This window comes from Oikopleura dioica, chromosome 2, assembly GCF_907165135.1.
Source record: "Oikopleura dioica chromosome 2, OKI2018_I68_1.0, whole genome shotgun sequence".
NCBI classification, from domain to species: Eukaryota; Metazoa; Chordata; class Appendicularia; order Copelata; family Oikopleuridae; genus Oikopleura; species Oikopleura dioica.
Genome location: NC_137292.1, coordinates 5653071 through 5666470, shown reverse-complemented (window position 1 = coordinate 5666470; position 13400 = coordinate 5653071). Strand labels below are relative to the sequence as shown.

At 43.2% G+C, this 13400-nt stretch overlaps 5 protein-coding genes and 1 long non-coding RNA gene across 6 annotated transcripts; 2 read left to right on the top strand and 4 right to left on the bottom strand.

Moving 5' to 3' along the window:
* Positions 1–360: 360 nt before the first annotated feature.
* LOC145697906 (ubiquitin-like modifier-activating enzyme 1) lies at positions 361–861 on the bottom strand. The gene is made up of 3 exons (XM_081775114.1): positions 808–861; positions 545–765; positions 361–496 (listed from the first exon to the last, which is right to left on the bottom strand). Exons 1-3 carry the CDS (start codon positions 859–861, stop codon positions 361–363), a joined length of 411 nt encoding a protein of 136 aa, XP_081631240.1.
* Positions 862–865: 4 nt separating this feature from the next.
* LOC145696416 (uncharacterized) lies at positions 866–1810 on the bottom strand. The gene is made up of 4 exons (XM_081773447.1): positions 1744–1810; positions 1529–1700; positions 1248–1483; positions 866–1204 (listed from the first exon to the last, which is right to left on the bottom strand). The coding sequence occupies exons 1-4, from the start codon at positions 1807–1809 to the stop codon at positions 881–883; spliced, it is 798 nt and encodes a 265-aa protein (XP_081629573.1). The 5' UTR covers position 1810; the 3' UTR covers positions 866–880.
* Positions 1811–1862: 52 nt separating this feature from the next.
* LOC145699021 (ER membrane protein complex subunit 8-like) lies at positions 1863–2885 on the bottom strand. The gene is made up of 5 exons (XM_081776271.1): positions 2713–2885; positions 2578–2672; positions 2295–2534; positions 2137–2241; positions 1863–2094 (listed from the first exon to the last, which is right to left on the bottom strand). Exons 2-5 carry the CDS (start codon positions 2635–2637, stop codon positions 1975–1977), a joined length of 525 nt encoding a protein of 174 aa, XP_081632397.1. The 5' UTR covers positions 2638–2672; positions 2713–2885; the 3' UTR covers positions 1863–1974.
* A 2102-nt stretch (positions 2886–4987) lies between these two features.
* LOC145699314 (uncharacterized) lies at positions 4988–5831 on the bottom strand. The gene is made up of 2 exons (XR_014133997.1): positions 5236–5831; positions 4988–5194 (listed from the first exon to the last, which is right to left on the bottom strand). It is a non-coding gene; the product is annotated as an uncharacterized LOC145699314 (long non-coding RNA).
* A 3573-nt stretch (positions 5832–9404) lies between these two features.
* LOC145697905 (uncharacterized) lies at positions 9405–10402 on the top strand. Its single transcript, XM_081775113.1, has 5 exons — positions 9405–9466; positions 9515–9582; positions 9769–9976; positions 10113–10163; positions 10206–10402. Exons 1-5 carry the CDS (start codon positions 9457–9459, stop codon positions 10400–10402), a joined length of 534 nt encoding a protein of 177 aa, XP_081631239.1. The 5' UTR covers positions 9405–9456.
* Positions 10403–10611: 209 nt separating this feature from the next.
* LOC145697904 (calumenin-B-like) lies at positions 10612–12482 on the top strand. Its single transcript, XM_081775112.1, has 5 exons — positions 10612–10701; positions 10881–11251; positions 11316–11401; positions 11502–11874; positions 11912–12482. The coding sequence occupies exons 1-5, from the start codon at positions 10689–10691 to the stop codon at positions 12053–12055; spliced, it is 987 nt and encodes a 328-aa protein (XP_081631238.1). The 5' UTR covers positions 10612–10688; the 3' UTR covers positions 12056–12482.
* Positions 12483–13400: the final 918 nt, after the last annotated feature.

Sequence of the window (13400 nt, the reverse complement as noted above, 5' to 3'; positions counted from 1 at the left end):
TCTCTCGAATTATCATCCGACGAAGGGGATTCATCACTCTGTTTTAGTTTCATTTTCAATCCGATAGCGCACTGTCTGAAGAAAATAATATGGGATCCTTTCTCCCATATTTTATTTCAATTTTCTTCCATAAATATCTTCCATAAATCAATGATTTATAGTACTAAGATAAAAATGGCCTACGGTGTGTAATTTTTCAATGTATCTTCTTGGGAAATTGCAGCTAAATTTAAACAGGCCGTGTTTTACATGAAGAAGTGCAGAAGTAACAAGTAAGCGCGGTATGAATGCACAAAATCGAAAAAGGGAGTTTCTGTTTATAATTTTCATGTTTTTCAATTGGTTTATTCAACCTTTGAACTATCGGAAACAATAGCGAAGATATGGAACGTCTTGATCTTCTTCGGCTTCTGTCATGTCATTACAGCAGACGTCGAGCACGAGGTATCGCTCGTGCGCGCCGATTTCTTTTTTGTCGACTGTTTTCACTGCCTCACTAGAAAGAATGAGCATTTAGCTGCAGTAACAAGTGTAGAGAGCTTACCTGACAGTCATGGCAAGTCGGTCCTGCTTCTTCTTCGGCGGGTTGAGGAAGAAGGAGTAGAGAAGTGTCACTCCAGAGCTCAGCATCTGGACCTCAAGCTTCCTATCATTCTTGAAATGGTCGAGGAGCTCGCCAATTGTCATCTCTCCGCCATTTTCTTTTCGTCCGTCGATGTCAAATCGATCCCAGAGGGTCCAGTGCTGGTCTCCAAAATAAGTGTTCTAAAACTGTTTTGTATAAAAGAGCCATACTTTCAGTTTCACCTTTGGTGGAGTCATGGGCTCGGAGAAGGAATACGCTGGAATCGCGAGATTCATGAACGTATTTCGATACTTTTCAATGTCGTCGATTCCGTTGACGATCTTGTAAAGCTCGGCAGAGATTAGACCGGCGACGAGGGCGGTGAAGAAGCTGGAGAATGGTGGTGACGTAGTTCTCTTCGAATCTGTGGCGCGCCCATTCGATGCAGTCATTGAAGTCATTTGGTTTTTGGTCGATGAGGAAGTCAACGAGTTGACTCAACGACTCCCTGAGCAGAGGTGATTGGCTCGTTGCCGGGCAGCTTCTCAGTTTTTGCGACAAGTCGGCGGGATCGGAAAGGAACTGTTTCGCAGAGCCTGCCTGTCCAGTAAAGAGTCCTTCAAAATTATCTCGCGCCCACTAAAAAAGGTCATACTTTGACCAAAATAGGCTCAAAAGGTACCTGAAGGCAATGCTCGATGGCATTTGGGAAATTTTTCAAAGTACAGATGGGAATGGATTTCTCTTGTGCATCGCGGGAAGAGCCGTAGGACTCGGAGACCTTGCCATCCTTGCCATCAGTAGGGGTCCAGTCGTACTCGGTGAAGTTGGACATGTAGGAGACATCCTTTTCGTGCTCGGCGGGGTGCATTTTGGTGGGGATGTATCGGTACTTGCCATCGACGATGATGATGTTATCTTAACGATTTTGTCAGTTGGTGCCAGCTCAAACACGAAGCGTACCCATCTGGAAGTGAGAGGCAGACATGTGGAACTTGGAGTAAAGGAAGTCAGCTCGAGCGAGTCGATCAAAGGCCCAGAAGAAGAAAATGGCGCCGGCAGCGAGGAAAGCTTCACCAGAGAGCTTGGCAGAGCCCCAGTAGACCTTCTTTAGTGGGACTTGGTTGAACTTGTTCTACAAGCGCAGATCAGTAACTCCTCTTTCTAAAGCGAATTACCTGGAAAGAGCCAGATCGGAAGTTTCTGACGGAGACGATCTGTCGAGCGAGAGTTCTGTTCAACATCTTCTGAACAAGCGAAATCAGTTTAGCGACGCTATTGAATTAACGGAGCGCACACAACATGTTTGAAGATTGCACAAATTCGAAATAATCTAAGAAAGTAAAGCTCGGTGTGAGACATTTTGGGAAGGAAAGGGTAGAAATAGTAGCGCCATTGTTCAATTCGTGTCATTTCGCCTTTATACTAGCGTCTTGGTGCTCGGTTTGCGCGTCCACAAGCATAATCACTTCTTGCAGAGATCTGTTTGTCCAGTCGTTCGTGAAGTTATCGAGGTAGCAGTCAAAGTCCTAGAAGTGGCCATGCGTGCGCAAAATAATAGAAGTTCTTACTTGAAGTTCGAGGCAGAAGTCGGCTTTATGCAGCTGAGCGACGGTCTTGAAAACGTTTTCGTTCTCAAAGCTGAGCTTGTTTGAAGAGTACACCCACTTTCCAGACTAAATGCAAATCAATGAACACAGATTCTAGAAGAATCGATAAAATTTCGCACCTCTTTGACAAACGGTCTCAGGGCGAACTTGGAGTCTTCTTGCCAAATGTTGTGGAGAAGGAAGGCATCCTTGAATTGCTCCCGGAGCTTGTCGCCGACCTTCTCCGCGTACTGCGATGGCGTGGCGCTCTTGACGATTTCGGGCGACTCGTAGTAGCCAGCGATGGCCAGATTGTTCCGCTCGCAGTAGTCTTCTACCGTTCTCATCGCTACTTGGAACATTGGCTTCAGCGAAATGCCCTGACAATTCAGATCACAACTGCGCAACAAAAGTTATACTCACCTGGTGGAAAAGAGGAATACACTCGGATATATAAGTTTCTTTCTCGATGTCGCAGTCCATCAGTAAAACACCATTTTACTGATCATTTTACTACACTATCAAACATTTTTTATAGAGAGATGCGCTTTAACGTACCGATGGGTGGCTTCTCCAGCGAAAAATAATCGATCGGAAGCTGGTTCCGCCATTTTGTCGTAGTCTTTTCCGGTTGAACCGAGTTTGATAAAAGAATAACTCATATGGGAGTATTCTTCTTTTCCCCAGCGTGTAATGTGGAAGCTCAGGGGCTCTGGGCTCGTGTTTTCTTTGAAGATTTCTTTTTTAAGAGTCACAAAATGGCGAAAATTCAAGTAAAAAGGAGCTTGTTAATTGACTCTTGCCTTGAAGCGTCGCTATCGCACTGGAAACGAGCTGTTTATCACTCATCGAATGATAAATATCAAGCGAAGCTCCAGCTGCGATCGACATGAGCGTAAAATGATCACTCCCAGGCGATTGATATCGTAGAACACATTAAAAATTCCCGACGTATCGTGTTCATCATCAGCTTCGACGCCTGAGTCGGAGCCAGAAACGCTGATGGAGCCAAAGAAATCAGCGCCACCGATCTTGTAACTCCACCATTTTGAATCGAAGCGGAGGAGGCATTTTTCTATCAGGCCGGCGCCGATGTTTTCTACAGCGCGCCATTTTCGCTGAGATAAGTCGGGGGTGAAATTGATGGTTTTCTTTTTCATGAGGGCGAGTGGGATTGACACGACGCATCTTTGAAATGGATACAGAAGTCTTATTTCAAGCTATTTTACAAAATTGGTCAGCCACTTGCGGCTTCAAGATCTATTATTTATCTGTATCCAATCCTATCCGCCTCAATTTTCTCCCCATGAGTCGTCTCGACGACCACCTTTTCCCCAGAATGATCAATGCTCGCCACCGGTTAACCGAAAAATTTCAAACTCTGTATTCAGCGGTTTCGACAATTCTTCCAAAACATCAGAAAATCCGTATGTCACGATCGCATGATCCCCGCCAAATTGCGGAAAACGCTCGTTCTGGTCCCAATTGAGCGCTGAAACGCTAGAAAGGCTCGTATTCCAAGTTGTTGATGTGGAAGTCGAGCTGTTTCATTTCTGTTTTTGAGTATCTTTCCGCGCTTTGGCTGACGTATTCTTTGTGAGCGTCGATGAGTGGAATGTCCTTTTTCTTGTCTAATCAGGGGTCTAAATTCGCAGTGCGAATTCGCTTTATTGCGAAGCGATGCGAAGCGAAGCGAATTCGCTTTCGCTTCGCTTCGCACTGGAGAGCAGAATTCGCTTCGCTTTCGCTTCGCAAAAATTCCCAAATTTTCGCATAGATTTTCGCACATCAAGCGACTTTGCTATTCGGAAGATTCTTTATCAAAGAGTTGGAGAGGGGCATCTTTGTCAATAATTTATTGATGCTCTTATAAATTCAAGTTTTCTCAGTCTTCTGAAGACGAGTCTAATGGTGGGTCTAACTCTCAATAAATCCCCGGAATACACGTTGTCACCAGCCTTTTGCTAGTATGCTTGTAAGTATGCTAGAATATTTTTTGAATGATCAGAGTGATCTTTATGAACAGGGCTTATCTAGAATCGAAGATGATCTCCTCTCCTATCGACTCGATAGTATCGAGCAAGGGTGACCATTCGGGCAAGAAATCGTCGATTGGCCATCCGAATGCCCGGCCGAAATGAAGGGCCAAGAGTCGCACCGTCCGAATGCCCGGTCGACCTGGTGATGGGATTTTCAATAGATAAGGGTTTGAAAAATAAGTTTCGAGAGGCTTTTGATTCAGTAAGAGGAGCAAGAGAGTAAAAATTGTTGTAAAGAATGCGAAATTTAAGAATTTTCCTCGGCGCGGGCTAGACTGAAATGCCCGAAAGCGCTGAATTCCCCGAAAGTGCCGAACTTGCCAAAATGCCCGCTTTTGCCCGGCCAAATTTAAGGGGCTGAGAATGCCCGGCCGAACACATTTTGCCCGAAAATTGTCCGTTTTCCCCGACTTCACGATGCCCGAACGGTCACCTCCGCTATCGAGTTTGTTACTAACTTGGAATTATCAACAGTTAGACCCAGCATTCGGCTTATATTGACGAGCTGAAAAAGTACAATAACAGATTTTTTTGTTATTTTCTGCTCCAAAAATAGGTTTTTGAAATCATCTTTGCTTTTGAGTGGCTGATTGCTAAAGATTCTTGCCGAGAATGCGTTTCAATTCAAGCGAAAAAATTTTCGCTTTTTTTCGCAATTTTCAATGATATTTCGCTTCGCTTTCGCTTCGCACATGGGCGAAGAATTCGCTTCGCTTTCGCTTCGCAAAAAATTTGAAAAAATGGTTCGCTTTCGCTTCGCTTTCGCACTAGGATTTCGGCTGATATTTAGACCCCTGGTCTAATCTCCAGTCGGATAAAATATCGAAAATCGTGTTGAAATGATGCTCCATTCTCAAGTCTGGTCCACGAGCAATCGATTCGGATTTGACAAAAAGGTCGCATTCGCTTCCGAGGATGTGGACATCGTGGTAGATTTGACGACTGATGGTGATGATAGGGTTGTTTTGGCGGCCGTTGATGACCATTGCTCCTACAGCTACCTTAAAATGGACGATAAGTGAGCTTTTTCACTCAAACGAACCTAAGGTGCCCAAACATGAACTCGTCCTCCTATCCTCTCCCCGCCTCTAGAATCTTCAAAAGAAAGCTGTCTGGCTGTAGAAATTCCTGATGGTGCAGCTCCAATTACAACAATCGTTTCTCGTTTCTCCAGCGGAATGTTTTTGAGAACCAACGGCCTGGGTATGTCCTCAAAGATGCCAAAGTTGATAATGCCTTTTATCGTAAGAAATTTTATAACAAGGTTGAATAGTTCTGGCAGAGCGGCGCGAATGTATCCTCTTACAATCACATTTTGCATGCAGCTCTTTGGAGTAACCAAAATCGTCGGAGAAATAGACCACATCGAAACGACCAGATTTCTCACCGCTAGAATAATCTCTGCGCGGCGGGTGGAAAGGTTTGGTAGTGCGCCACTTCATCTGGTTCGAAGGAATCGGGCTTGAGCGTCAAAGCAGCTGGGTTGCCACCGGGCTGGTAAAACGGACGACGATTGCGAAGACTAATTTCACATTCAATCGAGTGCAGATCAAAAATAATCAGTGAAGAAAACCCCTTCTTTATATTTCTTGTTCTCTCCTTCTCTGTATTCTTCATTTTCATCCCTTCGCACCATTTTTCGCCTTTTCTCTTTTTCTCGCCTTTGAAATCTCCGCGCGCGCTGATTGGTCCGCGCGCGGAGCGAAAGATTTGAATCACCGAGATTTCTGAAAATCTTGAATGTAGGTCGATTCTAGCGCTGGGAAAGCAGAAATAGAAAAGAGAGAGGATGAAAAAAGGGAGAGAAATATATCGAAGAATATTTGAGCAGGCGAAAAGCGCGAAAACAAATGCCAGATTAGGAAGAATTCGGCGAAGATGACGACGAGTGGGAAGTTGTTCAGGAAACGCACTGCCATTTGGAACTTCCTGACTGCCCTGTCAAGGTACAGTAATGAACTGATTTTCTAGTCGTCCAAAATTGATAAATTTTAGCTTTCGGAAGCAGAGAAAAGCAAGTCAACTGACGGTTCTGAAAAAGAAGCGGAAATGAACGAAGAATGAACTTTTGAGAAAGTTTTTGAAAATTATCGTTTTTAGAATGCCAAATGTGGAATTGAGAGAAGTCGATTAGCAGTCTTAATGTCTCTACTTTATCCAGCGGCTGCTTGCGCGCGGAAAACTGGCTCTGGAAGGCTTCAAAATGATCCACTACGATCCCAATCTCTTGAACGAGCTTTTTGAAAAATTTGGGGGAAAATCCTTCGGAAAAAAGGCTCCAAAAAAGCTTTATCAGGACCCTGACACAGTTATTCTAAAAAAAGAAAGCCGAATTCAAGCGGCAGAGAGTCCCTTTTTTCACCGGAAGTGATCAAACAGGGTAGCTCAGCGGCCAGAGCGCGGAATTTCTCCGGGACGTGGGTTCGAATCCCACTCCTGTCACTTCTCGGAGAAAAAGGAGGATTTTCAGCCGCTAGAATTGGCTTTTTATTTCGAGAGAAAATGTTTTATTTGAAGCTTTTGGCTATTTTTGCGGCTGTTTCTTTCGCTCCGACTAAAATGTCGCCCGGCCTTTTTTTCGTAAAAAGGAGATAATGGGTGACTGGAAAAAAGGACTTGGCGTAAAAAATATAGTTTTCTTTTTCCAAACTTTCGCTTTTCCGGAAAAAGCAAAAATTCCCGAGTCAGGTTCTGAAACAGTTTAAATTCATAGTTGAACTGCGATTTTGTCAAAAATGAAGCTGCAAAGCGGCTTTTCCGAAATTTCTTTGAAAAGTAAAAAATTTGCCAGGACAGAAAAAGCTGCATGCTGTTTGTTCGAATTTCAGAGTTGCATCGGTTTCTTGGTCTGCCAGATATTTTAAGCGGAGGAAATGGAGAGGTTCTTGGCTGAGATTCACTTCTTGTTGAGAAGTTTGTGCCAGTTTCGGCCCTTTCGGCGGATTTCGCCGTCGATGTCGATTAGGGGCAAAGAGGCTTCAAATGATCCACTACGACTCGCATCCTGATCTCTGGAACGTGGTTGACGCTATTCTAGGAGCTACTTCTGAAGCTGAAACAACCAAAGAAAAGTGCGCCGATCAGCTTCTCAATGGAGCACATTTCAAACGCAGAAAAGATGCGAGAAATGACCTCGATCGAGTACTGGATCCTCCCGCTCGTCTGCGCCAGCCACTTGAAGGAAATAAACTGGCTGCATCCTCCCTGGGCCGATCAACTTGAAGACGGCAGAAGAGAGCTTTCCGTCGGCTTTGCGGAAGGAATCATCGAAAAGGGAAAGACCAGGCTTGCCGTGAGCTGGTCGTGGGATTACTTCACTTCTGACGCGACCTACTGCGCCGAGGAGAATTGTCAATTTATTCAAAATTTTCAGATTTCCTTTCTTGATCTGATTTGGTCACCATTGGAGCGTCTTTTTCTGCGGGTAGATGCAGTCATTATTGAAGAAAGTAAAGAAAGCCGATATGTAAGGAAAGCAGCTAGGAGAGCAGCCCCAATAGAACTGCACGAAGAGTTTCAAAAGCGACGAGCGAAGAAACTCCACTGCTCTGAAGGCAACGATGGCTTGCTGATTTATAACGCCGGCAGGACCAGTCAAGACGACCGACCCGCGCTGCCCGTGCATATTCCCACGGACCAGGAAGTCGAGCAGATGATTAAGCGATTTGGTGCGAAAGTGCGAAGCGTTTTTGCTGATTTAGGCCTTCCAGCGGAAATTCGCCTCGCCAGGAGCACAAAAGATGGATTTTGCCCGGAAGCAGTAGGACAGTTCGCAAATTTTCTTACAAAAATGCAGTTTCAAAACTTTGAAATTCAAAGTTTGAATTTATCCTTTTTGCGAACTCAAATAGTGGAGTCTATTCAAAGTTCCGTGATAGCAGTTCTGAAAGAAATATTCAAAGAGTTCTCTCTGCTTCTTAATTACTTATAAACGAAGTTTTCAAGACTGAATTTTTGTTTCTGCAATTAAAACAAAATTGAATTCTCATTTCGCTGGCGGCTTGCGTTTTGGAAACTCGCTTTATCGGCCGGTCTAGGGGGAGCTTGCTTTCCCATTCGCGCATTCGTCCAGCATTGCTCGTATCACGTCGAACACTTAGTTGCAGAAATCCTCCTCGTCGACGCCGATTGAGCGGTAGAACTCGGATTGCTCCATGAAATTATATGGCCAGACGCTTGTCATTTCTTGCTCTAGCTCTAGAAGGAATTCGAGTCCGTGCACTGCTTGGTTAAAGCTTCGATCGAAAATTTGCGTTATCCGCTGGTTTTATTTTCTCCCGCAAGTGAATGTTCAAGAAGTCCTTGATAATATCTAAGTTGATTTTTTCGTAGAAGCGAATAATGTTATAGGCGACGTCGAAGGCTCTAGTGCCGAATTCTGAGTTGTCGTTGTCAACCAGCAGCAGTCTTTCCTCTATCGATGTGCCTTCTGAGGGATGAAAATTCTTCCGTCGTTGGCGTCGAGATTGTGCCCCACTGAACATAAATTTTGATCAATTTTTCGGGATAAGTAGCTGTTTTGTAGTGCGATCTGATCGCTTTCGTGTTCCAGGGCCAGGCGTGGTAGCAGGTCTTGATCGGCCTTTGACTCTCTTCTTCACTGATGATGTGCATTGAAGCAAAGCGCTTTGCTGCAGCGTGGAAGACGTCGATGTCGCTTGGTCGAATGTCGCTTGCAAATCCTGTTTTTGCTGCAGGAAAATCACATGGGGTACGTTTAAACTGAGACCGGAGTCGGCTTAAAGATATCGTCTTCTCGAAAGTCATTGCTCTTCCGCAGTCAAGACGGTTGGAACTGGAATAAGTGAATATGGAGGATCGAGGCTTGAACAGTATTCAAGTTTTCTTGTCATCCATTTTGATTTCGAAAGACATTTCTTGATTTGTCTGGTTAGACTATCCTTGTTGTTTTTGTTGTTCGAAATAAATCATTTTTACACTGATTGATAGTTCAGCCGGAGACATTGACTCAGGTCTTGAAAAAGAGCATAAGCTCAAAAGAAATCAAGGAGGAAATTTACCATCAAGAAGAAAGCGGAAGATCCGAGCATGAAAAGCCAATTATTTCATTTGATCAAATAAAGGAATTCGAAAAATGATTTAATAGATAAAAAACCCTTTGATCGATTTAATTTTCCCCAGCGCAGTGCTGAAATTCGCGCGCTGATCCTTTTTCTAGCGATCAATTCTCGTCATTTGTGCCCCTTTCCCCGTCATTAAATCGCCGCAGCGTATATAATCTTTGAGTAAAGAAGCACTCGCCATGGATCCAGGTAAAAAAGAGCTTCTTAAGCGCGAGGGATCGCAAGAACTCATTCTAGAGAACTTGGATGGACAAGTTTGTCTTCGAGAGCCAGTTGTCAAGACCATGCTGGATCCGAGATTCGAGGTATGCGGGATTTTTTTTATTGTGGCCGGATTTTTGAACTTGTTTTGGGTTCCCGATCTCGGTGAAGCCACTATGCGGCTTGGATTTTAAAAGAGCCGCTACGCGGCTATTCTTCGAATTCCTTTAGCAACACAGATTTGCGAGCCCGGCTGGTCACCTCTTCAAAGTTGAAAATGTGATTTTAAGCAAGCAGATCGGCGAATCAGAGCGAAAATGCTGTTTGAGAAAACGACACTGATCAAGCCCGACGGCCGCTGCTTCGAGGAGCTCAAAAGAGAAGTCATCGAAGAAGGAAGAAAAATCATCGAAATGGAGATGAACCTGCTCAACATGAAAAGACTCAAGATTTCAGAAGCGGTGGGGCAGATAATGACTTTTTGCATCGACAATGAGCGTGAGTCTCTTTTCTTTCGATGGAAAAACTGTGACGAAAATCTGACTTAGGGTTCTTGAACGACTTGATCCTGCCTCAAGTTCCTTGAGTCAGGTTTCTGAAGAAGCAATTGATTTTTTATTCTTATATTTTTCAGAAGAAGATCCGCTCATTAATCGAAGCCGCAACAGCTCAAATCCCTGGATGAGTAAGCTTTTTTTCTGTTCTCGCAATTCGAACAATTGTTCAGCCCGGCGAGAGAGATTTTCCGAATATCTTCAAGCGCTGATGATGTGCAAGAGCCAACCGGAAGACGCTGAAGGAAAAATTGAAAAACGCGCGAATTTGAAGCTCCATTCCGAGGCGATCGGGGTCGAGGGCCTAACCATTCATGACTTTATCATGGACCATAAAATGTTCATGGACCCGAAGTTTATCTTCAAATAGATTGGCCGTCTTTTCTTATCCTTTTTTACTAGAATTTGTTTTCTGTCGTTTTTCAATTTCAATTCGAAGAGCCCATTCCGCCGAAAAAGAGCGTGGAAACTCCAGCCATGTCCTTGCCAACTGTCTAAAATTCTATATTTCTGAAATAAAAAATAGCTTTTCTCAAAAAAGTGCTAAAAAATTTGAGTCAGAGAGAGTCAGTTGACGAGGGCTCAGGTTGTTAATTGTTTGTTTTCTCCGGCGTTAGAGAAAAAAGGACTACAAAAGGAGAAAAAAGAGAAAGAAAATGAGGAACATCGGTAATTGTTATTTCGAAAATGAGGATTTTTCGTAGCGCAAATATAAAGTCAAAGAATATTTTTGAAGCTGTTATAAGAAGCCGCTTTTATTTTTCAGGGCCCCGACTCAGGTTTTTGACTCAGGTCTTCGATCCCTTTTGAAATCAAGGAAGAGACTTTCTCATGTCTTCAATTTCTAGCGCTTTCTTTTCCATTCCAAATCCTGGCCCGAGGAACCAGTCATCTTCAAACACCCACAAATGATCCTACCAGCGAATCCTTTAATTCCCACGTCGACGGAATCCTCGACCAAAACCAATCGCGAGAGTTTCAAAAAATGACGCAGGAAGAAAAGCTCTTCAGTTTGGAAGAAATCTTCAAGAAAATGGACGCCGATGAAAATGAGGAAGTTGACGAGGACGAGTTGCAGCAGTGGATGAGATACGTCGAGAACAGATTTGTGTTTGAGGACACGGATGCGAAGATGGAACAAATGGACTTGGACAAAGACGGGATGGTCTCGATGGAGGAGTTCAAGGAGGCGAAGTATAACCCAGGAATGATTTTATCGGTTCTTTGTTGCTGAAAACAGATGAAAAATGAAAAGCTCAATTTTTATCAAAATCAAAACAGAGCGAATTTACAAAGATCCCTCATTAAATGCAGCGACAGCTATGTACCAGAAAAAGAAGGATTTACGAAGATTCAACGCTGCTGACACGTACGTAGCTTTTTTAGCTGATTCAAAAGATAACTCTTCGGGAAAAAGAATCATTCTAGTTGTTCGAAAATGAGGGTATTGATGATCGTCCTTTTTTCAGAAACGAAGATCGCCATCTCTCCCGAAACGAATTCGCCCATTATCTCCATCCTACGGGACACATGGAGATGATGGAAGTGATCGCTTTGGAAACCTTGGAAGATCTTGATAAAAACAGCGATGGGTACATCGATCTAGAAGAATATCTTGGCGACATCGGAGCGAGATCGTTCTCTGACGAACCAGATCAAGAAGAAGAGACGATTCTTCCGATGGGCGACGACGAGTTCGACGAAGAACCAAACACTTGGAAAGCGCCGGGAATCGACGATGATTGGATCGAAAATGAAAAGCGCATTTTCAACGAAGAAAGAGACATTAATGGCGACGGATTTTTGAACATGGCCGAAGTGATGCTCTGGATGAATCCGCCGGTAATAATTCTCGAGGAATGATAATTCGTAGCTTTAGGACTTCGATGTGATACAATCTGAGGCAGATTATCTGATCGCAACTGCCGACCGTGACGGATCGAGCACGCTTTCCAAACAAGAAGTTTTAAAAGGAACCGTATTTCTTCGATTTCAACTCTTCTCGTTTATCAGTAAGCGATGATAGTTAACCGCGGTTAACCACGGTTTATAAAAAATGCTGTCGTTTTATCGTGGTGAACCGCGGTTTTCTCATAAAAGGATACACTTGTGGTAAATAAGGAATAATTTTAAAAGATTCAACCATTTTAAACCTCGGTTAGAATCTAACCGTTAGATCAATCAAAACCTTGGGTAACCGCGGTCAACCTAAGTTTATTATGAAGAAAAACGGACGAAAGCTTATGATGCCTTCATTGAATCGCCTGCTACTCACTGGGGAAGCTCCCTTCTCCATCATGACGAGCTCTAGAATCATTTTTCAAACTGCTTTTCTTCAAAAATCGTGCCATAAAAATGCTTCAAAATAAATAAGCGTAGTTTTCAAAATGTTTATTTTTTAAGTCTGTCGGAAAATTTGTCGAAACTTCGCATTTCTGCTGTAATCATCTCTCGCTCCTTTGTCTAAAAAAGAGACTTAGTCGTTCAAAAATTGAGCACAAACCAAACAAGGTTGAAAACAAATCGTCAGAAGAATGATTTTCTTCGAGCGGCGGTCTGGGAATCGGAAAGGGAATTGTCGCGCTGGAAGAAAATTGAGCGAAAGAAACAGCCGCGAAAATAGCCAGAAGCTTCAAATGAAACATTTTCTCTCGAAATAACAACGAAAATGACAGTCTTACTTATATGAGAAAAGGAATGGAAAGCATTTATAATTCAGCTTTCGTTGAAGGTTCTTTTGACAGCGGAGAATTGACAAGACGCCGCGAAATCTGTCAAAACTGTCGATCATAAAATGAAAAATTGAAAATGTCAACTCGAGTTTAGATCCAGTAATGCTGACAGTCAATGGCCCAGGTTCTTTACTGAACATTATCTGTGTTTAACACCCTGTTATGAAACCTAGGCTCGACAACCTGTATTTTGAACCGGAGTCAGGTATTGAAACGTCTTTCGGATTCAATGCTTATGTTGGTCAGTATTGAAAATGTCAAGAATGTCACTAATGTCACGAATGTCATGATTTTGCTAAAAATTTGACAAAAAGAAACATGTCTTCGTGCCATTCGTGAAATTTTCAGAACTGTCGCTTATTATGACCTGACTCAGGCTGCCAAGTCCGGATGGAATCCTGACTCAGGATTAAGAATATGTAAAGCCGTGTAGAAATGTTCTTAGGGATCATTTTGGTATTTTAAAATTGAACTTTTTTAGGACCCTCACTTAGGTTTTTATTCAGGTCGTTAGATTCTTACCCAAAATTCATCAAAACAAAAATATCGCTTTATATAAGAATAACTACATATAAAATTGTCGTGGAAAGATGATGGTATCTAATCTCCATGGAAGAAACATATAATATCTCGGAG